Source organism: Acipenser ruthenus, chromosome 6, assembly GCF_902713425.1.
Source record: "Acipenser ruthenus chromosome 6, fAciRut3.2 maternal haplotype, whole genome shotgun sequence".
Taxonomy (NCBI): domain Eukaryota; kingdom Metazoa; phylum Chordata; class Actinopteri; order Acipenseriformes; family Acipenseridae; genus Acipenser; species Acipenser ruthenus.
Window position 1 is genome coordinate 2,674,845 of NC_081194.1, and position 26,903 is coordinate 2,701,747.

The 26,903-nt window shown below is 41.6% G+C and overlaps 1 protein-coding gene across 2 annotated transcripts in view; it reads left to right on the forward strand.

The window, feature by feature from the left end:
• Window positions 1-26,903, forward strand: part of LOC117410771 (tetratricopeptide repeat protein 7A-like) — a 99,628-nt gene that overhangs the window by 33,543 nt on the left and 39,182 nt on the right. The window contains exons 15-17 of one of the 2 annotated variants that reach the window (XM_059024826.1): window positions 1,087-1,682; window positions 23,585-23,701; window positions 24,019-24,119. In XM_059024826.1, coding sequence (XP_058880809.1) covers window positions 1,087-1,682; window positions 23,585-23,701; window positions 24,019-24,119 — 814 coding nt within the window. The remainder of the gene's footprint in view (window positions 1-1,086; window positions 1,683-23,584; window positions 23,702-24,018; window positions 24,120-26,903) is intronic. The other variant, XM_034017562.3, reaches the window with a different exon arrangement.

The window sequence follows — 26,903 nt, forward strand, 5'->3', positions numbered from 1 at the left end:
AGGTCATAGGGGAGAAGCTACCCAGAAGCCGTTTGTTTCTGACCTTAATGCAATTTCACAAAAAGCTACTTTAGCTTTCCAGTTGTGTTTCGTTTCCCATAAACTGGAGGCCATTCCCAGACGTAAACACAGCAGATACCGGTTATACAACTCACCGTAAATCTACTTACCAACCTTTGGAATGAATCTTCTGTGAGGATGGCGCTCCATACATTGACATCAAGTATTTATTACAGTCATTGATCACACAGTTTTGTTGTAAGTGCATTTATTAAATAATGTAACAAAAGAGTGTGTCGTCTGTAACTTCAGAATGCTCCATCTGAGGGTAAAGCTTCATCAAGCATTCTTCAGTGAACACACTAGCCGAAGCATCTGTCTGCATCTTACTTATAAATAAGATTTATCATCCTTACCTGTTAAACACTCAATAGTGCTACATTTAGAAATACTAACAGAGAATACATTCAATGATAAATGTTTGTCTCTCGCTTAAAGACATGGTCAAAATATTGAATTTGTTAGTATTTTTATACTGATAAGATTTAACAAAGTAGAAGCTGTACTGAGCTATGGCCAAAAGTTTTGCATCACCCTGTAGAATTAACTAATTATGCTTCTTAAAGTCAAATGAAAACTGCAGGATAATGTTCCGTTAACATATTGAATTACATACCACTTTGTAGTTTTTCATATAATTAACAAAAAACTGACAAAAGTTGAAATAATTTGACATTTTGAAATCTAACATGAAATACTGTACTACTATTATGGCTTCCGGTAGACTTTTGCGATATCATTTTGTGGTTTCTTTGATTGCATGATTTTAAATAAGAGATCAAAATTATGTTCATATTGGTTTTTTATTTATTTATTTATTTATTTATTTATTTATTATTATGTCTCAATCCTAAATTGATACAAAACTTGGCCATAGCTGTAGTTAATGTACCTGTATTTTGAATTGCATTTCATATGTGAAACATATAATCAAGCCAGACAATGACCCTGGTTTAAAGAAGCCCCAGCGTTGCCTAAGCTTGCGTGCAGGATGATATGACACTCTTCCCTTGTGTCTGAGCCCAGATCTCTGATGCAATGGCACCCCTGCAGCGGGCCTTGAAGGATGGGAAGGATGACTTGCACTGCTTGCACCTGTTGGCCTTGCTCTTCACAGCACAGAAACACTACCAGCACGCCATGGACCTCATCAACATGGCCGTCAGCGAGCACCCAGACACCTTCAGGTACCCCCACAACACAGCACAGAAACACTACCAGCACGACATAGACCTCATCAATATGGCCGTCAGCGAGCACCCAGACACCTTCAGGTACCCCCACAACACAGCACAGAAACACTACCAGCACGACATAGACCTCATCAACATGGCCGTCAGCGAGCACCCAGACAACTTCAGGTACCCCCACAACACAGCACAGAAACACTACCAGCACGACATAGACCTCATCAACATGGCCGTCAGCGAGCACCCAGACACCTTCAGGTACCCCCACAACACAGCACAGAAACACTACCAGCACGCCATGGACCTCATCAACATGGCCGTCAGCGAGCACCCAGACAACTTCAGGTACCCCCACAACACAGCACAGAAACACTACCAGCACGACATAGACCTCATCAACATGGCCGTCAGCGAGCACCCAGACACCTTCAGGTACCCCCACAACACAGCACAGAAACACTACCAGCATGCCATGGACCTCATCAACATGGCCGTCAGTGAGCACCCAGAGAACTTCATCCGTAAGCAGTGGTTTTAGAACAGGTGTCATTAATTAGTGTCATCTCTCAGCTGCGCTTTATTCGCTGTTCCGTTATTGAGTAATAACAGAACGTCTGACCTCTGTAGAAATCAATGGGAGCGCAGCGTCCGGTTGTTGTATAATAAGAAATAACGGGAAAAGTGTATTGTAATATAGTATTACTATATATATATATATATATATATATATATATATATATATATATATATATGTGTATATATATATATATATATATATATAACATAGAATTAATTCATGTGTGGATTCCTAAACTGAAGTTTGACACTTTAAGTAAAGATTTTCTCCTCTGTAAAGAGAGATAAGAAAACAGAAAGAAAGCTGACTGTAAACTTGTAATAAAGCAAAGTCAAGAGTGGGTGTTTAATTAAAGGTCCGGTGCAGTACTAATGCCCCATAAAAAGGGCTTTATTGTTAATTAGCTAAAATGCCAGTGTTCACTGGTTCATTAAAATCTCTTTGAAGAGTAACACCAGCAGCGTTCAAACAGATTTGAGTAGCTGCAGAAACTCATAGCACTTAACTTCCAAACTCATTTCCTCTCTGTATTTTCATTCCCTCTGTTCCCTCACAATACAATACAATACAACATATATTCCTCATATACTGCAATCGTCTGGCTTCACTGAACGCGATAAGCGCAAACCTAATGTTGTCTTGGGTAAGACATGGTATACCACGTTAACCTTCAGAACGGATTCATGTAATCTCCCATCATATGTGTCTACCAGTTTGTGAGAAGGCTGTCAATTTAAGGCTGGAACTTTTTACAGTAACTTAGTGGGATTATCAGACAAGGATTAATACTGAATGCCCTTTTTAAATTCCTCAATGCCTTTCTGATATTCCACTATCCCAGCACTGCTGTCAGCCAGTACCGTAGGTCAAATAACTGTAAAAACTGAATTTAAATACAACGCCTCGAAAGAGGATTTAACCTGATGAGAAGCATTCAGACAGGCAATCAGCAGTTAGTGCAAGAACCCTTAACCCTTCTTTTTCCACTGGATAATCATGGTTAGGTGGTTGATGCGATCCAGTGCAAAATGCTCTAAAACAATCCAGCTGTGGCTGTAAACTGATAAGATCGACCTCTAATATGTACACCAAACCCATATCCTGGGGTGCTCTTTCTGTAAAGTAGTTAAGATGTTGTAATTGCACTATATCTGAACGAGGCAGTCTGCCCTTCAGAACCCGTTCTTTGCTATTTTGTCTGTTGGCTTGTTGTTTTTCAAGAGCAGCACAGTGCTCAGTACTTTATTATATCCAGATGTGTAGGATCTCATAGGAAAGTATTTCAGAGAGGAAGCCAAGTGCATATTCGGGCCCTGGTATTTCAAACAGGACGGCTCTGTTACTTCATTTTCACTTTTAATCTCTTGGTGGCTTTCCAAGGGGGTCCGGCTGCACTGTAACACCACTGTATGTAGATGGAAACAGTCTGATCTTTGACCTCATACAGTAGTTTATGATGTCATCTGAAAAGCCTCACTGAAATGTTATAAATAGTTCCATTAGTGAATGTGAACGTGGAGGCTGGGTTCATGACTCCCAGTTCATTTAACTGTTTGGCCCCTTCTGGTGCATCTTGACATGCAGACTGGATTAAAATGTTTGTTTAAGCATTTTACAATCAAATAACTAGTCATTGTAAATATGTGTGCGCCAACGATATGAAAGCCAGCATCTCTGACTGTCATTGTTAGTCTCTTTTTGTAGATTTGTATGCTTTAAAAATATATTAAACCGACATGGACCCTGTTATGTATAAAACCACCATTTAAATCTTCTTCTTCTTCTTCTTCTTCTTCTTCTTCTTCTTCTTCCTATCAAATGACAGACAGTAGAAGGCATCCTTATTATAAAACTGCCAGATCAGTGAATAAGGATTACATCTTTCAATAGTTGCCTTGTCATCAGATGACAGCAGCTTGCCCCTCAACAGTGAGTAGGAGGGGTAGTGCTGAAGGAGTAGATGTTAGCCAGCACTATGAACAGTGAGTAGGAGGGGTAGTGCTGAAGGAGTAGATGTTAGCCAGCACTATGAACAGTGAGTAGGAGGGGTAGTGCTGAAGGAGGAGATGTTAGCCAGCACTATGAACAGTGAGTAGGAGGGGTAGTGCTGAAGGAGTAGATGTTAGCCAGTGCTATGAACAGTGAATAGGAGAAGGAGTAGATGTTAGCCAGCAGTATGAACAGTGCATACTGCCCTGCACAGCACAGCTCCTCAGTCGGGGGTGCTTTTCACTGTGCTGTGTTGTTCATCACCACCAGGGGTCAGTGTTGCGCTCCAGAGCAGGGGAAGCAGGTCTTTCTTCTTGCTCAGCACCTTGTTGGCTGTTAGCCGCAGACTGCAGTGAAAAGATCAAACAGGGAAACCTGCTCGAAGCTGCATGCAGCACTGGCAGACTGCCAGAGTAGAAGAGGAGAAAGGAGCTGTCAGCACATCAACCCCCACACCCCCTCCTCCCCCCCTCCTCCTCCCCACCAATGTTGTGCTTGCAGTGTGACTTGCTGAGCATCAGGACCCACGGATGTTGCTTAGCGCGCTGCTCCAAATCTCAATCTCAGCAATGACAAGGCTCCAGCAAGCACCCTCCGCTCCTCGTAAAGCCTGTTCTGGACAGTTGCTGTCGGACTAGAAATGCACCAGAAAGCCCTGACCGAAGGCTGACACATGAGAGACGGACCCGAGTTGTTTATTAATCAGCGGATTCTATTTAAAGAGACACAGTCTCGCTATATAGCAGATCTTGTGTCTGGTAATATATAACTTTTCTTGTTTTGAAATCAACACATACCTCCCGATAAATACTTCTTAAAGGCGACTCAGAGTACGAGTAGCAGCACACCGCTAGTGTTCATGTAACCCTATGGAGTCTACCCAAGCAAAAACACATGTGCTAAAACTGAAGAGCCACAGGGTAGAGGAGGACCGTTAGCTGGAATCTCCACACCAATAATGGAAGGTCGCCATCAGCGCATGGAAGTCATTTTTGTTTTTAATACGTTGTGGTTCAATATCTGTAATAAATGTGTACATGATAGACCAGAGCTGCAGCTGCTGTTGTTGCTTATTCATTCGGCAAGTGACAAAACAAAGACCCAGGCATTGTATCTGCATTATTACAACAACAAAAACAGCAACATACACAGTAGAAGATATATTGGGAAACCTGCATAAAAAATACTCTCTGTAATCGAGCTAAAGGGGGCATTTACTAATTAGGGATTTCCTAGTTCAGAACGGGCTTCTGCCCTAGCACTGTGTCATATTTCACACTGAGGGACCCCTAAGTCATTAAACACCCCCCTGGGCACACCTGCTTCTATTGTACCTCCTTTATTTATCAGGGGAGCAGTACTACATGTGTAAATGACAGGGAGTGCTGCAGAATTGTATTCCAGGCACTGCAGTTGAAAAGCAGGTTGGTACAGAAAGCCAGGATTGGACTCCTTCTCTCTACAGCACTGCGGCTGGGTTTTATAATGGTTTGCTGCAGAGCAGCAGCAGTGGCACTGGAAAAAGCCTTTGTGGTTTCAGTCGCAGTTGCAGACAGAACCTGTAGGGGTTTCTGAGTTACCGCAGGCCCGGTAACACAAGCTGTCTGGAGCTAAAAAAAAAAAAATCACTTTGAGCAGGATCTCCCTGGACCTGAGAATTGCAAATGAGCCCTTGTTCATTTTAAACTGGCATATGTTTGTTAGATATATTAGGAGTTGCTCCATGCTCATTGGAACAAGATCCTCAGGAGCACTTTTTGTTCTAATGCTTAGGATGCAATAAAGGTAATTCCACTGAGTTTAATTAGGTTGGCAGATGAGGCATGTTATAATGTACTGTACAGCAGCCCCGAGATAGTAATGTAGAAGTAGCCTTCATGGTGAGGAATTACAAGAACAAGAAAGCCCTTTAGCATTTGGATATCGGGCCCCAATTCACAAAGCTCTAAAGAGTCTGTTCAGACTGCTGCCAGTTTTTTTTTACCAGCACTGCAGGACAGTTTGAACACATGCAACAATTCTGAGTTTGGATTTAATTCTGCTGTATTTGGAAACTATTTTCTTATGTATCGGTTCTGTAGGTGGCAGTGAGACCGTGGTTGATTTGCAGGCAGTTTTCAGTTCAGTACAGTTATCTAAAACATGCTTTCATTTCACTAAGCGGGAGAGACTTCATCACATAACCTGTGAGAGGCTAATTGAAGTAGCCATGTGTCAGAGCTAATAGCTATGGAGTACCACAGGGAGTCTCGCTACAGGGATACACAGCACTGGCCAGTTACTCAAGCAAGCATCTACAGAGCAAGGCAATGGCATTATTTGTCATTGGGCAGCAGCCCAACCCAGCAGCACAGTGAAAGGGCGTCAGTGTTTGTTTATCTATTCATTTATAACCATCGTGGCCAAAACAACTGGGCCCTCCTGGCAACACAACGCCACAACATAGACAGCACCCTCCTGGCAACACAATGCCACTACATAGACAGCACCCTCCTGGCAACACAATGCCACTACATAGACAGCACCCTCCTGGCAACACAACACCACTACATAGACAGCACCCTCCTGGCAGCACAACGCCACTACATAGACAGCACCCTCCTGGCAGCACAACACCACTACATAGACAGCACCCTCCTGGCAGCACAACGCCACTACATAGACAGCACCCTCCTGGCAACACAACGCCACTACATAGACAGCACCCTCCTGGCAGCACAACACCACTACATAGACAGCACCCTCCTGGCAGCACAACGCCACTACATAGACAGCACCCTCCTGGCAGCACAACGCCACTACATAGACAGCACCCTCCTGGCAACACAACGCCACTACATAGACAGCACCCTCCTGGCAACACAACACCACTACATAGACAGCACCAGTGACAAGCTAACTCTGTGTAGTGCATTACATGTGAGGTGTCTGCCGGTCGACTGTGCATTATTGACACAAAGGTCCTTGGTTTCATGCCTGTGTGCAGTAGACCTGTGTGAGTTCTCGCTGAGATGCCTGGGGGACTGATAACATGCTTGATGGATTATCACAGATTCTGCATTGATGGGAGTTTCTTTGCAAAACCAGAGCGTCTTCAACCCCCCACTCCTCTCGTTTCCCCTGGAGACCCTAACTGTGGTCACCCAATCAAGGGCTCTCCTCTGTAAAAGCAACTCCCACCCAATTAGAGCTGTCGGTCTGTCTGGAATCTCCGTAACCTTGGTAACAGGGAGGTATTGCTTTCAGAACATATTGTGCCTCAGGGGGCATGCAAGAATTTTTATTTTTAATTTTTTTTCTTGTGCGATAGAATTCCTGTCTTGGCCTGGTAGACTGTTGTGAACAAAAAATATATAAATAGATATATAAATAACTAACAAAATAATAAAATAGATATATAGTATTTAAAGAACTCCTTTTAATGTATATTGTATAACACATTTATTGACATTTCAGTTGAAATTCTGCTTCAACTAGTTCCTTATTGAAAGAATACAATAAACATTTCACTGCATATCCTTCATTCATTTCTTTCTTTCTTTCTTTCTTTCTTTCTTTCTTTCATTATTTTAATGAAATATTCATTTGCAGATCTTAATATGAAACCAAACGCAAAGGTATGTCCCAATTACTGTCCCAAAACGTGTTGTGTATTTCTATACTTATAATAAAAGTTTAATTTTGTTTCTTTGTTCTGGGCACTCAAACATAATTTTTACTCTGAAGCGTGTGTGCGCACCATATTTCTGTCTTTAGGAAAACCTAATGTATTTAAATGAGCAGATAATGGAAGAAGAGGGTGATTTTGTAAGTCATGTCCCCAGGGGAAGCGATGTGATAATTGACATTCGATTTTTAGAGCTGTAATGTACAGTACATATAAATTCCAAGAGGGCGGTGGCAGGGAGAAGGAAGCCCTGCACATGAATAGGGGGCAGGGCCAAGCCCTGCTATAAAATGTATTATTATTTAAAAAGGGAATGTATTGTTTGTTTATTTTAAAACGGGTGTTTTGATGTGTTCTGTGTTTTGATTTTAAAACATGATGTATTATGATTTAAAAGCAATGTTTTTTTTTGTTGGAGCAGTATGATTTAAGAATGTATTGTTTTGTGTTTTTTTAAAAAAGAACGTTTTGTTGTGGTTTGGCAGCAGGGATGGGGAAGCCCCATCCTCACAAAAGTCGTGCAGAAGATGACCATCTCCCAATTTAATGAATTGATTAATTGTTGCTAGTCGGGAGATGGTCACCAGTATAAAAGCCTGCAGCTCTCCCTGTTTGAGGTGGGTGTTCAGGAAGTGGAGAACGAGAGAGAGTGGAGAATCTAAAAGTAAACAGTTTTTTTCATACACAAAAAAACTGACACCAACTAAACAAGTACGGTGCTGGGGCATGTTATTTTTGCTCTGTGAGCAGTGTTTTGTGTTAAGATATTTATTTTATTTTTGTTTAATAAAAACGGTGCCGCAGTGCGCTTTGCACCCGAGTACCTGTCTGTGTTGTAGTTCCTGTTCCTGGCCTGACGTAACTGCCTGGCTACCTTGTCACAGGGGCACGTTCAGGAAATGTGTTAAGAACAAAAGTAAGAGATGGGTGTTTCGTGTTCACTGGAGTGTAGAGTGTTGTGAGCTTCCTGGTGAAGGGGGGTGCGCACTCAGGGCTTTCACAGGCCAGCAATAAAGAGAGCCGGATTGCTTGTTAGCTTCATTTCCAACAGCCCTCTGCAGTTTCCCTTCCTCCAGACCTCTCTGATTCCAGCTCAGCGCAGCACATGGGGGGGCGTAGCAAGCTGTCAGCACATCTTCTTACAGAGCTGTTTAAACTAAAAATGTAATCAGGCTGCAAAACAGGGAGGACATATTACATTAAACTGGGTCATTGCAAGACGATACCACTCGGTAATTAAAAATGCATGAGAGAGGAGAGGAGAGGGGTGAGGGGAGGAGAGAACTGTATAGAGTTGTTTAAACTAGAAATGTAACCAGACTGCAAAACAGGGAGGACATGTTACATTAAACTGGGTCATTGGAAGAAGATACTGCTCAGTAATTTAAAATGCATGAGAAGAGAAGAGCTAGAGGAGAGAGGAGAGGGGATAGAGAGGGTCTTTTTGATGCAACTGCAGTGTGCTATCCATATATTAAAAAAAGACAGTGCTGTTCTTACACATTCAAAATAATAAAGAAAATAAGATATTGAATTGAAGTTAAGATGGTTTGATTTAGGGTGCATTGGGGCACTTCTGTACTGTACTGTACTACGATGCTGTGGAGGTTACACAGTATTGTGTTTATATAACAAGTGCAATGCATGGAAAATAAAGAACTTGTAAGCCTAAATTAAAACACTGAATTCGGAAAATGACTTTTCTTCGGTCAAGCTGCTTAGCAACGCAGGGTCATTTGAAAGAGTGATTCGGCCTGGTCGTTCTGTCGCTGCATTTGAGCGAATGCAAGTAAGATACAAAAAAACAAAAACATAAGTAATATTTGGGGCATTTTTAGTAGCTGCAGCCTTCACTAATTACAGTAATCTAAGTCAGTGTTTGGGTTGTTCTTTTAAGATGTTATGTACAGTACTGTAGGCTAGTGACCACTGGTTTCAATAAAGACTAGGATTCTAAAGGGGAAAACCATGCGTGGGTGGTGGATTAAAAGCCTGCAAGGCCATGCCTCCTAGTCCCATACTAACGGCACACTTGCCAGTCAGTATATGAGGTCCCTCAGAGAAAGACACCTAACCACTGAAATAAAAGAGTCTTTCCTTGTGTTGGAGGTCATTTCTAACCTCCTTGCCTCTATTGCTTTAACTGGAAGTTGTAATAAAACACCAATTGCTAAACTAGCTGTAAAAAGCATATACTGTGTTAATAATAAAAGGCTTTTGAGGACCGTGAGAGTGTTCTGTTAAGTGCTCCAGAAATTATTTAGTGCAACCTGTAGAATAGGCTTGAGTGATGGTGCCTTTTAGTACAGGAACAGGGGCCATAAAACTGACGCTAAATGTATAGCAAACCTTTCACAAACGCACTTGAGGCGTCCGAGGCGATTAACAAAAATACATTAACTGATAGATAGATAGACAGATAGATAAAAAGCAAGGCAAATAATGATACAGAAATACTGTATAATGTACGTAACAATTGCACTTTGCAAGATCTATAGCTGTCAAACTGAAATTGCTTGTCATCATTGTCAAATATGGAGCAAGCCCAGCTTAGCATGCACGCTTTTCTAATGTTTATTGGAACACGTTTGTCACTGCTGGAGGCTTCATTTCCCTGCTGACATTTCAACCGCAGCCTCTCCCTGGTGCAGCAGTGTCTTCACACCAGGGACTTGACTCGGGCACAGTTAATGAGTGAGAGACACATTGACCATATGGAGGACCAAGGGTCTAGCTTTTGTCTTCCAGCATACACAATTTAGGTGCAGTATCTTAGCTTAAATAAAGATTGTGGGATTATTTTAAAATAACAGTGCCTCGTATGGTTGTTTACATGTTGGAGATCACAAGACATTGAAAAAGACACATGTCATTGAGTTGATTATGTTTTTAAAGATTGTAACAGGCAGCGTTGTGTGATGCCTGCTATTACAGATAGTACTGAATTCTGAATTCATGTGAGACGAGGTGGTGGGATGTGAGCTTGGAAAATAATAAGCACTTGACCCTGTCGTACGGTGGTTAAGACACTTGTTTAGATCGAAATTAGTATACAGAAGATGAAACTACAGAGGAATGTAGACTCCCAGGAATTACTATATTTTAGCATAAAATTGGCTCGAAACAGGATTGTAGGACACTGTGTGTTAATGAATCACTTGAAACTTATACAATTTAAGAGTAGGTGATTCTGTATAGAGATAAGTGCTTGTCTTATAAATTCCAGTGATGAGTGAGTTTGAAAAACTGCATGGCATTTTTTGCTGCTGCACGAAAAAAATAAAATAAAAGCTGAATCAGAACCAGCATAAAGAAATGAAATAATAAAAGTAAACAAAGCCTAACTTTAAAAATCGCCATAATGCGTACAGTCCGCTGCTTCTCTTAGTAGATCAGTGGCTTCACTCCCTCTTGGTGGCTCTCTCACACACACACACAAGCAAAGGTTAGCGTAACCACATCACGCTGCCATGTGCCAGATGTGCCCGGGGCAAGGTGCCCTTTGACACCGGAGCAGTTCCTTCAACTGCTCTGTTGAATCAGCAGACCGTTGGCATCAAAGAGCAGAGCCTGAGGGCTGGCATGTCTAAATGGAGGCTTGTCAAGTGTCTGCCAAGAAAACACACTGGTGCCTTTTCAGAGTGGATTGCTTTTCTTTTCAGAAATGACTGCTGTCAGGACTGATGCCCTGGGGCAGGAAGTTCAGTACCACATCGCATTCAAGTCCATATTCAGTACAAGATAACGTTTCAGTCTTAGATAGAAATACTAACTAACATTGCGTGTGTTATCTTGTTAAAGGGATGTTAGCTACATTTTTCCCCTGTTTACTATTCTGCAGTATGTGTGTTATTTCTGCTTACTGATGTTACATTTCCTTCTGCACCTTAAATGCAGCCTGTAAAACACAACCTCATCTCGTTCTAATACCAAACTAGGGCTGCAGCCGGTTCCATCTGCAGTCTGCAATCTGCAATCCAATCTGCAAATGGACTTTACAAACAAGTCAAAGCTGGACTGTATGCATCTCTTTTTTTATAATTTTTTTTTCCAATCATGAATTTAAAACCTTGGACTACTCAGTGTTAATTTAGGTAAGGTAATCTGCGATTACAGCTAATCAGGGTTTGTGAAATTAGCTGCTTAACATACTTTTTAAATGCATTCTGGAGGATACTTTGATAATATAATATCTGAATATATTTTATAATATATTTCTAAATATGGAGTATATTCAAAGCAGATCTAAATATATTTGGTGTTAGGACTTAGAGGTTAGTGGCAGGGTACACATTCTAACTGTAGACTGCAATCTTCAAAAATCTTAAAATCCTAAAATAGTTAGCTTTAAACCAATCTGTAATACCTAAAACAAGAGACCTTTTTGAAGCTCTTTGTGATGGTGACATAGCTTTAAGTCTTTGATCATGTCTTTAGAGTACTGTTGTCCTCAAGTCTGTGATGCAATGTCAGGTGTTGTGCAAAGCTCTACTAATTACCCTTCCAGTTGTGTACTGCAGTGCAGCACTCCCAGGCTTGGCTGCTGGTGCTGCTGTGCGCCAGGTGTGCTGTGCGTCAGGTGTGTAGTGGTTGGTGGCTCTGTGTGTCAGGTGTGCTGTGGTTGGTGGCTCTTCCTCAGGTGTGCTGTGGTTGGTTGCTCTGCGTCAGGTGTGCTGTACGTCAGGTGTGCTGTGGTTGGTGGCTCTTCCTCAGGTGTGCTGTGGTTGGTTGCTCTGCGTCAGGTGTGCTGTACGTCAGGTGTGCTGTGGTTGGTGGCCATGTGTGACAGGTGTGCTGTGGTTGGTGGCTCTGGTGCTGCTGTGCGTCAGGTGTTCTGTGGTTGGTGGCTCTGTGTGTCAGGTGTGCTGTGGTTGGTGGCCCTGTGTGTCAAGTGTGCTGTGGTTGGTGGCTCTGTGCGTCAGGTGTGCTGTGGTTGGTGGCTCTGCGTCAGGTGTGCTGTGGTTGATTGCTCTGCGTCAGGTGTGCTGTGTGTCAGGTGTGCTGTGGTTGGTGGCCCTGTGTGTCAAGTGTGCTGTGGTTGGTGGCTCTGTGCGTCAGGTGTGCTGTGGTTGGTGGCTCTGCGTCAAGTGTGCTGTGGTTGATTGCTCTGCGTCAGGTGTGCTGTGTGTCAGGTGTGCTGTGGTTGGTGGCCCTGTGTGTCAGGTGTTCTGTGGTTGGTGGCTCTGTGTGTCAGGTGTGCTGTGGTTGGTGGCTCTGTGTCAGGTGTGCTGTGGTTGGTGGCTCTGTGTTTGATTAGTTAGTTGGTACAGGACACAAGTGCCTCTCAGCTGTACTGTAAAGCTGAGTCACCTTTCCCTTCGCAAGTGACTGCAAAGAAACTTACACACCTACTCCTCAAAATGATATTGAAAACAAGACTTGTTCTTTTAACTTAGCCCCTAATCCAGTCTTTAATTCACTACAATACAATTCCAAGCTTCTCCTCCAGGTCCTATATGTCAAAAAGCAATTAGGCTGTCATCCAACCCACTGAAGACTGCCTGGGATATAAAGCTTTATGGGGAAACTGTTTTTTTACAGCATGTATTTTCCGTATCAGTTGTTGCACAGTGGCCATCCTGGGAGCTGTTAGCTGTTGGTGGAGCTGCCCCCGAAGAATAAAGGAGCTTTTGTCAGGGAGAGCTTTGTGCTGTTCAGCAAAAAACAAAAGCAATGGGCTTCAACTGCTGTAGTTCTGATACTTTGTATTACACTCCATTCAACTTGCTTTGTTTCCTAGATTTTACAACACTCACTCCTTTTACAAATTCTGTGTGCCGTATACTGTGGGGTTTTGGTGTGATAGTATATAAGAGATGCAGGTTTTGCAAGGTTGGTCAGTAATGCACACTACACACAGAGAGTACATGTTAAATTGTTGTTTTAAAATTATGGTCATGCTTAAAAACACATTTTGCTGATGTATATTACTGCACAGTGTATTTGTGTGTATGTCTGAAAACATACCAACATAAAATATATCTTTCGGTTATATGACTGTGTATATATACAGGGTTATATTCTGTTTATGGATTATTAAGTCATTTTCCACTACTATTGGACATATTTTATGCATTTGTACCACCCCTGCCTTATTACTAAGATGCTTTCTCCTGGTCAAATGCAGTGTATAATATATGCGTTGTAAACGAGCCTTGCGGCTCAGGTTCGTTTTGCCCTTTAAAATACCGACCAGACACAGAGATGGAGGGTTTGAAAGCGCTTTTGCGCTAATTTTAATGCAGAACAAAATCACCTAGCTCTGTACGAGCACTAACTAACACACAAGAACACCCTGACTACAATAAACACCTAGCTCTGTACGAGCACTAACTAACACACAAGAACACCCTGACTACCAGTGGGACAGCTAGGCGGTTTCCCCACTAAAACAGTAAACAAAAACACACCCAGGTTTACTACAACACCTTTTCCTTTTGTTTTCTCCAGACTGCCAGGACGCAGAGTACCACTTTCTGCCTCCTTCTTCTTAGCAGTCCTGAGTAAACTAACTGTTTCTCTTAAATACCCTGCACCTGGTACTAATTTAACAATGGCTACCAGGTGCAGGGGATAATTACTAATAAAACAATTAACAAAAACAATTAAACAACGGTGCATTTCCCCAAACTAACAAAAACCATACATTTTACTGCGGGGATGATTCCAATCCCATCCCCACTGTGCTACAGCGTATACATATGCATAAGGACGCAGTGCAGAATTTATATTTCTTACGAATATGATCTTGTGTATTTCAAATAAAAACATTTGCACCAGGAAGTCAAATTCAAACCAAACTAACCCAGTGCATCACTTCCCTCCCCCGCTGTTCGAAGATGTCAGAGGAGCTGGGAATGTTACCAAGTACTTAAGATTTAGTTTTATTGAGTCCAGGGGGAATGAAAATGCTGAGTCTCCTTGTCGAGCACTCTTCACTGTAAGGCTGCTAGTCTTGTATAGTCAGGCAGTCAGGAGGTCAGGCAGTCAGCTAAGGACTGTGCAGTAGTTCAGAATTGCTGACTTGGGTTCGGCAGGGCAGCGAGGTTACTGACATATGTAACTTTAACTTCCATACACGTATATATCTGAGCGATTTTCAATGTGAGATACTTACCAAACATGATGAGCATGGACACAGGTCAAAGAACAGGTAATACCCATGGACTTACACATGATTAAATACTGGGGTAGACACGGCCGCAATCATTCTTTCCATTAATCAGGCAATAAATCACAGTAATTAAGTAGGAAAATGTCATGTTGTAATGTTTTGTTTTATTACCCTAACCTCACCATGAGCATTATAAGAAAATTGTAGGTTATTCCCATAATACTGTAATTACTCCCTCATCCTGGATTGTTAGCGCTTAGCTTGTGGAAAGCACAGCCAGCAGTCACGCATCACAAGGTTAACAGGAGGATGTCAAACACAAGAACAAAGTCATTCATTAAATTGACTATTAAACACACACCTATGCCATTTATGTAATTGCAGCTCAGCTAAATATTGCTAAATACACATAACACAAATGTGATTCCTTTTCAAAGAGGGAAGATGAGGCCAACCTGTGAAACGCAGCTGGGTTTTGTTTGAGGGTGAAAGCGCACAAAGCTGGAAGATCTGGTTCATTATGAAATCTCCAGGATCCTTCGTCAAGCAGAACTCGAGTACCATTTCCTTCTGAACTCAGCTACCTGTGCCTGTGTTTGCCTAGATTTATGAAATACCACATACAGCAAATATGGTGTTTCTAAAATCCACTAGTCCCAGTGCTCCAGCAGTCTGCATCACCTGCTTTCCAATCTCTGAATCGCAGTCATCTCAGCCTGGCTGAGATCGATCACACTCAGATCAGTCAGGAACCGTGGTCGGCGCCCTTCTCAGCCCTTCTGTCTGAGCATTTGTAACCCCTGCTGTGCTCAGTGTTCTCCATCGACTCTGTTGCAAGCAATTCAAGTAGGCTTTAAAGCATCTGTTAGGGGACAGCCCCCTTTCTTCTTTTGAAGATTTGTTGTCCTATGCTTGTATTTTATATTTCAGTTGCAAATATGCCAACTGAAATATAAATTATTCTATGACATTTCATGGATCTCTTGCACCTGTTGGAGGTTGTTCATTTGACCTTGGTTTTTAAGAGAGCCCTTAGGTTTGATTCGTAGCTGCAGGGTCCAGGACCCAGTGGAGGGAGTTCTCAGTACAAAGCCACTATCACCTAGCTGACCTCTTTAGCAGTCTGGCTTAATGTGGTTTGCCAGACTGTTGCATGCCTGACTCAGAGCAGTGCTTGGGGCTTTTCAAATGCACTGTGATGTGAGCCGAATTCTAATAGTATAAGGCAGCGTTCAGCTTCACCTATCCCACCCTGGATAGCTGTTATAGGTTGTAGTTCAATCTGTTATAATGACAACATTCATTCTGTTATTGTCATTATCAATGGTTAGCAGTAAAATGTAATTAAGACTCGAATGACTCATAATTGAAACTTAACCAGATTACATACATTGATTCCAAAACACAAACTTACATTTATTTAACTTCCGTTCCATTTAGTTATGTAAGGTGGTCATTAGCATCAAACAGCAGATCAGTACATTTGTAGTCTCTTGCCAAAGCTTGATATAATACATCTCTGGAAACCATGTCTTTGAACTTCTTTTGAACATATTTCCTTATATACATAGTTCAAATGAGCACATCATTCAAACTCCCACTTATTCTCCACTCAGAGCTATACAACTCAGAGATATACAACTCTCACTCCAGTGGCTGGTCCACTTGGTGTACATTATTATTATTATTATTATTATTTATTTCTTAGCAGACGCCCTTATCCAGGGCGACTTACAATTGTTACAAGATATCACATTATACAATATTTCACATTATACAGATATCACATTATTTTCACATACAATTACCCATTTATACAGTTGGGTTTTTACTGGAGCAATCTAGGTAAAGTACCTTGCTCAAGGGTACAACAGCAGTGTCCCCCACTGGGGATTGAACCCACAACCCTCCGGTCAAGAGTCCAGAGCCCTAACCACTACTCCACACTGCTGCCCACAAATACTGCACTGCTATGGCTGATGGAAGCATTCTCAGCAGTCAGATGACCTCCATATTTCTAACCATTAGAGCACAGTGCATAATGGGCATTAACTGGATCTTGGATGCTTTTAAATAACAGTACAGCAGTGTGCAGATTTATTAGAACACCTCAATATTTGTCATTTATATCCTTTGTATACCTACCTGCATGAAGACCTCTGGGCGTGAGAATTTCAATTTCCGCTCAGTAATCAGTGATATAGAAACAATAGGCTCTCATATGTGAAAATGTTAGACCACTTTGTGCTTTGATTAGGCATCTTAATCAAAAAGTTTCATGCATTTTACCATTTGTGGTTACGTGTTCCCATTTTCTCTTACTATTTTAAATTAATTGCATGTGTGGCATGTGTATTGAAATCATCAATTACATTAGACCAGGGGTTTTCAACTGGGGGTACGACTCAGAAAAGCACAAATAAAAATGAAAGCAAAAGAAAATAGTTATCTTGAATTAATTTTGTTAACAATATTCTATATTATCTTTAAACCATTGTGCATAAATATGTCATTTTTGTTGAGCAGCTTAAAGTGAACCTTAGGTGAAAAAAAACACCACAGAATCTATAGTTTCCATGCCTTCCAGTGATTTTGAGTGGATTTCCACTGTGATATGGGTGGATGAAGCAGGGGTCTGGCGATTCTGCATATGGAGAGCGCTGTGATGCTCATTAAATTTGCTGTTTTCAGCTTGTCGTATAATTGAATACTAATCAGTGAAGCACAATATTTTGGCATTTTTAGAAGTGTAGATACTCTGGTAAACATAAATAATAATCACAATACTTATACTCACACTTTGACGTTTTTTGTTCTATTTATTAGGCACAGCTGCATTTTTAGTAACAGCAATACCAGCAGGTTGAAATGGATACATTTCTTACTTCCAAAAAATAAAACACAAGAGTACAGAAAGTGCAAAGCAAAAGAAGTTATACCGAGTCCCTTTGGATAATGTGTATGTTGGCTTTAATAATAATAAAAAAATATATATATATATCAGTGTTAGTTATTATAGTTTCGTCTTGAGGTTAATGTTTTTGATGTTGTAAACATTTGAAATGGCACACATAATTATGCTGAGATGGGAAGTGAATGGTAACGTGATGAACGTTTACAGTACAGAGAGAGAATACATCATAGTAGCAATAATCAATGACAGTGTTAAAAAAGAAAGGATCTTAAAATAGACAGAATTATCGTCTTAAATCAAAAACTGCAATCTGGATATGCAAATGAGACATTATTTCCCTGAGCAAATTAGCCATGCAAGCAGTTTTGAGCTACGTAAGAAGAAGAACATAAGAAAGTTTACAAACGAGAGGAGGCCATTCAGCCCATCTTGCTCGTTTGGTTGTTTGTAGCTTATTGATCCCAGAATCTCATCAAGCAGCTTCTTGAAGGATCCCAGGGTGTCAGCTTCAACAACATTACTGGGGAGTTGGTGCCAGACTCCCACAATTCTCTGTGTAAAAAAGTGCTTCCTATTTTCTGTTCTGAATACCCCTTTATCTAATCCCCACTTGTGACCCCTGGTCCTTGTTTCTTTTTTCAGGTCGTAAAAGTCCCTTGGGTCGAATTTGTCGATGCCTTTTAGAATTTTGAAAGCTTGAGTGAAGGTGGCGTTAAGAATGTGGCATTCCATATACAAAACTCTTACATTGTCTGCACATTAAATAAACGAAATAAATAGTGCTGCAGCCTTTATTCATATTATTAGACTAACAGGTTGTGCGTTCACTCGCTGAATAATATAAAGCTGACACAAAGAATTTCAGAATGTCTGTTTGAGAGGGGAATGGCTCACACACCCCGGAGCAGAGACACAGCTTTCCTCAATGTGGAATGATCAGTATAAATCAAACACTTGCTCCTCAATCTCCAGAGCACTAACTGCACTCCAGATTAGCATGCTGTGGGGTCCTCTGATTCCTTAATTATCCCAGTTACCGAATTATCAAAGTGATGAGTGAGAGAATATTCAACAGACTAAACATATGTGCTAAACAAGAAAGTTTTAAACAGCTCTGTTCAGCATGAAGGTGGATTTCTCTCTTGCTGAGGTTTCTGCATAATTGTCTGCCAAAAAGCTGTGTATGATACTGTTACACAGAATACTCTCTGACGCCAAAGAGGAACTGCTTGCACAAATACACATGAGAGGGGGCGGGAGGGGGAGATGGGGAGGAGGAGAAGGAGAGGTAGTGGGAGAGGGGGAGAGCGGGAGGGGGAAGGGGAGGGGGAAGGGGAGAGGATTAGGGGGAGAGGAGATTCGCCAAGAAAAACGAAAAGGTAAACAACTAGCTAAAGACAGTGTATGTGATTTTGCTTTGGGGTAAACGGGAATAGCCTGTCCCCGGTTAGACAAGTTCGTCACAACATGTGTGTGTGTGTGTGTGTGTGTGTGTGTGTGTGTGTGTGTATATGTATATACACAGCATCGTAACCAGAGCTGACATTCTAACAAGGCCTAAGCTATAGCTGGCAGTATTTATATGACTGCCTGGTATTTACTATTCAACCTCCAAATCTATGTTACATGGCAAACCAACAGAAAAAATTAAGTCTTTTGTACTTTACCAGAATTTTTACATTAGCATCAGCATTGATGATGCAAAATAACAACCAAGGACATGACCTTGGTGTCCTCGTAACTAGTTACGGCCATGTATATATAGAAATATTAAGCTTACCACTCTACAGTCAGTCAGTCATTTTAAACATTCAGCTGCATTCTGTAAAACTATAGTACCCATGATTATGTGATGTGCTGGTGTGCAACCTCGGCCCTTAAGATCCAGTCCAGGTGTTAACTCCAAACCGGTACTAAATTAGTTAATGGAACCTGCTAAGGATCTGTTTGCAACTGAACCCAGACAAAAATGGTTCTCAAGGGCTGGAGTGGTGCGTAATGTATAAAGTGTTGTACAATATACAGTATTATTATTATTATTATTTATTTCTTAGCAGACGCCCTTATCCAGGGCGACTTACAATTGTTACAACATATCACATTATACATTATTTCACATTATACAGATATCACATTATTTTTACATACAATTACCCATTTATACAGTTGGGTTTTTACTGGAGCAATCTAGGTAAAGTACCTTGCTCAAGGGTACAACAGCAGTGTCCCCCACTGGGGATTGAACCCACAACCCTCCGGTCAAGAGTCCAGAGCCCTAACCACTACTCCACACTGCTGCCCAGTAAGTGTAACAGGGCAGAGGGTGGGCGCCAACCAGCAACCCTGCGCACAGCAAACGAGCATCTTAACCACGATGTAAAAGAGCCGGGCTCGTCTGCATTCGTGGTTTTAAGGCCTGGTCACATGGGCGACTTTTGTCGACGGCAACAAGGGGACGACAGCTTGCCGGCTTGTCGCCTCGTGTGACCACCCTGGCAACACCCCGGCGACACACCCGCGACATTTCTCCCACTTGAGGATGATGTTCTATTTTTCAGGCGACACGAGGGCAACCTTTTCAATACAGCCAATCATATTTGACAGCAGTGTCACTACTTGTTCACCACATTTTAGAAAAAAAAATGTCACAAGGTTTGTTTTTTGTGCAAGTTTAAAAACAAGTGATCAATAATATTTCTTCACGTCTCATAACCCAGGCCGAACCCATCTTTCTTTTTCTTCTCTCTCCTCCTCTTCCTCGTCTATCATTGCTATTAAAGCAGCGGCAGCGGCCTTCCCTCGCAGCATGTTTACGTCTCGTCACAAAGACGTGCATCATGATTGGGTTGCATTACGTTGTTGCCTGTGTGTTGCCAGCTTGTTGACTGCATGCTTGTCTCTCATGTGACCACCGCAAAACTGCAAGACAACACCGCAAAATGCAAGGCAGCACGCAGGCAACAAATGTGTTCCTCCTGTTGCCGTCAACAAAAGTCGCCCATGTGACCAGGGCTTTAGAGTTTTTACCTTATCTCATCTCACTGTCTGGGGCAGAATCTGTAACGGCAGATCACACAACATATGCGAAGGGTTAATGCAATACTATAGTTACTTCATATAGTGTTTTTTTTTTGGTTTTTTTTTTAACAAATGGGATCATCTGTGATGGGTTTCAATTAGAATTTCTGGCAAATAAAACATTGAATTAACAATTGCAGGTATGTGTACAGTGTGCAGAAAATATTTCCAACACTTTATGAGTTGAAATAAATAAATACAGGAATACATTAGGCAATTTATTGGTTCTTGCTTAGTCTTTATGCTGTTTACATCCCATTGTTTAACATTATTATTGGTAGTAGTAGTAGTAGTAGTAGTGGTGGTGGTGGTTGTAGCTGTTTTAGTAGTGATGTCCTTGAATAAATGTAGGGATGTTGGATTCAATACTGGTCCTTGTTATTAGTTTGTGGGTCATGAGAGGTTTTGCTGTTTGGAAGGTGGTGTAATGGAAGCGTGTGACAGGAAGAGGAGCTAATAATAGTTTTTCATGTGACAATGCTGACAGTTGTGCGCTGTGTTTAGTATACTGGTCTGTGTCCGCAAAGCTATTTCATCAGCAGCACACTTGTTTTTTTCAGAAAGGAAAGACACACCCCTTAAAGAAAGAAACAAGTCATAGATTTCATTTAGCGGATTGTAAGAAGTCTAAAGTTGTTTTTTTGGGTGTGTTTGATTGTTTTTGTCTTAGAATTGTAATTGCTCTATTGACGATTTGAAAAAAAAATATATAGAGTCTAGTCTATTGTATGCAATGCTTATGAATGCAGTTCGTTTACTATCATTTTAAATCATGTTTGTACCAATTAAATAATAATAATAATAATAATAATAAAACAATTTAAAGCAAAAAATGTTTCTAACTTTTAAAACACTGATGTTTTTTGTTTTCTTTCAGAAAAATGAGAGTAATTAAACTCATTAATAATCATTGTATACACATCTCGAATGTTGTGCTTGGCACACTCCTGAAAAGCAGTCTCCTGGGTCAGCTGCAGTCACAATACTGTCAGCAACGCAGCGCTGATTAAAATCCTCATTACATTACTGGTGTGTTGGACTGAAATGCAACACTCAGCCCTGTCTGGCAGGTGCCCTGAGTCTCCCACTGGCCTCCCAACAAAGTGAATAGTCCAGCTCTCCAGATGGCACCTGTGCTCCAAGCCCCGCATTGCTGGATGAGGTTACACGCGCCGTTGTGGCTGTGCACTGAGGGATACATCGTGAATGGGATTGTTTAATAAATAACGATTGTGTGAAGATATTAACGTTTCATGAGGCACACACCCGACCCCCCCTTGTTGCTGAATCATTTGTTCCCCTTCCAAATGAAGCATTTCCAGATGAAAGCAGTCCTACACTAGCATATGTCCTACCTAAGGCGACGCTGGTATGTGCATCAATACCGTTTAGTGATAGCTCAGGGTTTGTTGCTGGTGCTGGCAATCCACTTGGTTTAATATAGACAAGCAATGGTATATGGTCTCTCCAGTCAAACTAGATCTCATATATTTGCATATGTATGCACTGTGTATTGTGTCATGGTCACTGTCTCTATAAAAGCTGACTACATTGAAAATAATAGAAAAATACAATAATGCATAGTGCAAGCATGTTATGGCACAGAAATATGGCAAAGCATGGTAAATGCATAGAATAAGCATTGGGAAAATGTGAATAATGCAAAAGTGCACATTGACCATTGTATTTGTTTATATTGGTGGTATGAATGTTATACAATACAGCCAACGGTTGGTTTGTTCATGATTAGAGAAATGAGCTTAAAGCCCTTTGATGATTGTATACTTATAATGAATTGGCAGCTCAGCCCATTGAAGTAAATGGAAAGGCAAGCGCTGGAAGCAAACTGCAAAGCATTCGGCTCAGACAAGCAGCTTACCATTCAACTAAAGAGCCAGCTCTGCGGTGGAGAAGTAAGTGCAGCTATCATGCTGGGGTCAGTGTTATTAACTCATTAGGTGCTAGGAGGGGATCCATTACATGCTGTAGCACCATCATTGACATGAAAATCCACTCCTGACAGTCATTCTTACTGCATAATTCCATTTCATCAATACTCACAAATGCGCCGAAGCTGTACCTCATGAGTTATTTGAAGAAGTCTGTGTTTACAAGTAGCCCTATGTTCCCTTGGTGTTTGTTTCTTATGGCAGGGCCACGGCAGTATGTAAAGGACTACTTCCTGGGTCGAATAAGAAGGCCATGGCGTGAGCTTCTGCTGTGTGATATGCTCACGCAATGCTGAAGACAGGGTGGTTCTAGCTTTGTAAAATTACAGACGTTGTACCTCTTTCATAAAAAATAGGAGTTCATTAAAGACCGGAGTAAACAGTTTGAAAATATGGTATTTCCATGGCCAGATCTACATTGTTGCGTTTGAAACAAAAGAACTGGATTACAGATGAATAAATATAGTACAGCAGCGTGTCTCTTTACAACAGCCCCTCGGGATGGAAAGGGCGGTGTACAGTCTTTTCACAATCGTTCAGCTGGACCACACAAACCACCTTTGTGAGAGCAAAGCCTTGTGCTGGTTAGAGTGATGGGAGCTTGATGCAGCTGAAAGGGTCTAATGGGCATCCAGTGCTTTAGAAGGCAATGCACAGTGTTAGACGGAGTGCTGTAATAATACAGGGTCTGATAATGAGAAGTTATTCTGCTGCAACAGTACAGTAACTGTTCCCAAATAGGGCAGTCCCTGAGATATTCAGATCAATTTCCCCACCCTTTATTAGCCACAGTGCCATTTTCCTCTCTCCCCTTGTCATGTGCTATTCTGCTTTTCTCATGGATAAACTCTCCAAATTAGCACAGTTTTTTTGTGTTTTCTGGAAAGAAAGAAGCACCCAATTAACCAGAAATAACCAACAAAGATATTTCATTTCGGGGACTAAAACACAGAGGAGAGGGCAGCTCCTATTGTAAATAAAATAAAAATAAAAAAGAATGCACACCTTTAGATCTGAGCATGATTTGTGTGCTGCTTTGTCCCCAGCCTGCTGTTCACGAAGGTGAAGATCGAAGCAGTTCTGCGAGGCCCTGAAGAGGCTCTGCTGACCTGCAGGGCAATGCTGCGTCTCTGGCAGACCTCCTTCCACTCCTCGCGGTCCAGGTGGGGGCCACTGGGCACTCTCATCATTAAAACCATTTTCAAGATGATTGAGCCCTTAATAAAAGACCATGATAAATTTGCACAGTCATTTTGCAGTTTCCTTTGTTTTTCCCATGGCCTCCTCATGTATTTGAAAATGCTTTACAATGCTTACCTATGCTTTACCATGCTTTCTCTATGTTTTATTACACTTTGCTATGCTTTTACTGTGAGAAGCTTTTAAAAGGCTTGCATGTGCACATGTCAGTCATACAGAGCCAGGATGTGTTTTCACGTTGGAAGTGTGATAAAGACTATTTCACCCCTGTGTGTTTCAGTGAAGGGGACGAGGGGAGCAGCGTGGACGATTCCGCCCCTCTAAGCAGGAAACCCAGCGGACTGCACCTCAACCTGCCAGACTTCCAGGACCCCGAGACCGGTAAGAGGACACAGCAGGGTGGCGAGCTGGCACCTAATCCACATGTGGGGGATACAGCAGCGCTCTTTGTAAAGACATGCAACACATACGTGTCAGCCTGTAAAAATGAATGCAGAAGAAGCAGATACTGCAGAGTCCAGATTGTACTGGCAGCCAGCACTGAAGATAGATTTGAATAGATAGATAGGTACAGGAGCCATACAACTGATGCTAAATAGTATAGTAAACCTTTCAAAAACGCACTTGAGTAGTCCATGGCATATAGCAATAACAATAATAAATACATTGATAGACAGACAGACAGACAGACAGATAGATATATAGAGACAGACAGACAGACACAGAGAGAGATAGATAGATAGATAGATAAAAGTTAATTAAATTGGGCTTTAAAGTTTTACCTCAAGATGGAAAGATATTTATATATTCTACCATTCTAATCGTTATCAGAATTCTTAATACTACTGAGAATATTCTGCACGACAGCACCAGTGACTGAACGAGAGCACGATATAGACAGACAAACCTCACCTCAGTGCATGTGAAGGACTTTGTCTTATCCAGAGTGAGCTGACAGTAGCTGTGACACGTGCTATTGCCAGCCTGGGAAACAGCAGCGGACTAGTTGGAAATTGATTAACTTTAAGAGTGTGAGAGCTGTCCTTCTCCTGACAGGCATACTGTACTGTAGGGTTCAGTTGACAGGGTAAAGATTAGGGACAGAAGTGGATAGTTTAAAACAAAAAAAACACTTTACACTTTGTAAGCACTTGTGTCTTACAAGTACTGAGACTGATGAATACATGTAGACAGCAGGTTGGGCTGGTTCAGACTATCTTGATTTCATCGGTTAGATAACATCCCATCTTCAAATATATGTTTTAATGAGCAAGCCATCCTACAAGAATAGTGGCTTTTAGTAATGGTGACCTGCTAGACTAGTACAAGATCCAGTTATACTAGCATTGAACAATGTGGACAATATTCTCAAAGCTATTTACTCAAAATCCAGGGAATGAAATAAGACTCCTTTTGCATAGCAGTTTCACCCATTCCAAGTTTGATAAGCCCCAGTGTATAGGTAAGCGCAAGTGTGTCTCGTAAAACCAGGAATGGATCAAACTGCTCTTACTTCCGTCTCTGAAATCATCAATAGTTATCTTTGTCTGAAGAAAAAACTTCAGACGACTCACAAGCCCCTAAATTTAAGTGAGTTGTTCATTTCTGGCTTGGTCACTTTACTGGGTGTGTTTTTACGATCTGAAAAAAACTGTGCTAATGACGCTTTATAGTAAATTGCTCTGAGAAACGGCCTACGTTTATTGTTAATGTTACCCAAATACTCTCGCAAAGCAAAAGAAAAAACATAAATAAATGATTGGGAAAAAATCCTTTGGAGTTTTTTTTTTTAACTGGGCGACTTCTAACAGCCCTTATGGTTTTCATGTGCATGGTCTTTAATTATGCGATTTAAAGCTCTGAGCTGCCAACTGCAGCCCTGCAAGCAAGCTCCTGATTTGTACAAGCTAATATAAACAGCAGGCGGGGGGTTTGGAATAGCTGAGTCGGCTTGGGGTTGGGTTTATAGTGCCGGTCATTCTGTGCAGGAATCCCAAGCCTGCCAGCCTGCCTGTCTGTCCCTCGGGATCCATCACATTTGCTGCATGGCTCTGCAGCCCCGTTATAGGATTCCCGGGCACGTTCCAAACATTCCCCAAGAGAGAGGGACATTTTTAGAAATTGCCATCAGCTTTGTCAGATCAGCAGCTTAATAAAGCATTAAAGGTGTGACATTTCAGATCAGTGACCCAGCTGCTTCTTCATAGCCCCCCTCCTCCCGCATCCAGCTGCTTCTTCATGCCCCCACCCTCCACCCCACCCCCCCGTGTCCCGTATTGAGGTCAGATCTTCCATTTCGTGTGGCACTCGTGGCTGGTCTGGCGCACTGCAGTTGCACATGGGACTGCGCGCGATTTCAAGAATGTTGACAACTGTTATCGGGTCAAACGTGTTAAGTACAAGTTCACCCCCAAAGTAAATGCTTAAAAAAAATCAATGGCTAGCTCTGTTATCAGTGATTCTCTAGGAGTTGGTTATTATTGGTTGTTATTAGGTAGCACAGTAACCACTTTTCTTCAGCCACACTTGCTCGTACAAATAAACCCATGGCAGGTTAAAAGCTCTGTCTGTATTGAGAGCGGCCCATTATCATTTATATCCTTTAAATACCATTATTAAATATAAGGTTTTATACTGATGGAAATAAATACACCTTTAACTTCTTTTTTAAACTTGTTTCCTATATGCAAAATCTGCCCGTTGAGCAGAACATTTTTAGCAGAACAATTTCCCTTTAAAATGACTGTCTGTGTTTTGGGCAAGCACATACTGCTTCCGGATACAGCATGTACTGGTATATTATTGCTTGTTTTTAAAGGACGGTTCCCCTGAAATCATGCAATGACAATCTAACCAACCTCCTTACAACTCTTAAACACCCATCAGTGTCTTCTGATCATACTCTGAAGCGTGCCACTCTTACACAGCCGCAGTCCTACAGGCACCGGTTCTTGTTAATCTCCTTCTGCTTTCCTTACTCTTAGTGCTCCTATGTAATAATGCTATCTAAAAGAGCGTAGCAGCAACGCAATGCAACTGAGATGAAATGGATGTTAAGAAAGTATATGACTGAGCTGGCTCATGGCTCGCCACAGCACTGCTCTATAACAGAGTGAGAGAACGTTGATGAAGAAACAAGGAAAACACAAGCAAAGGATATTTGAG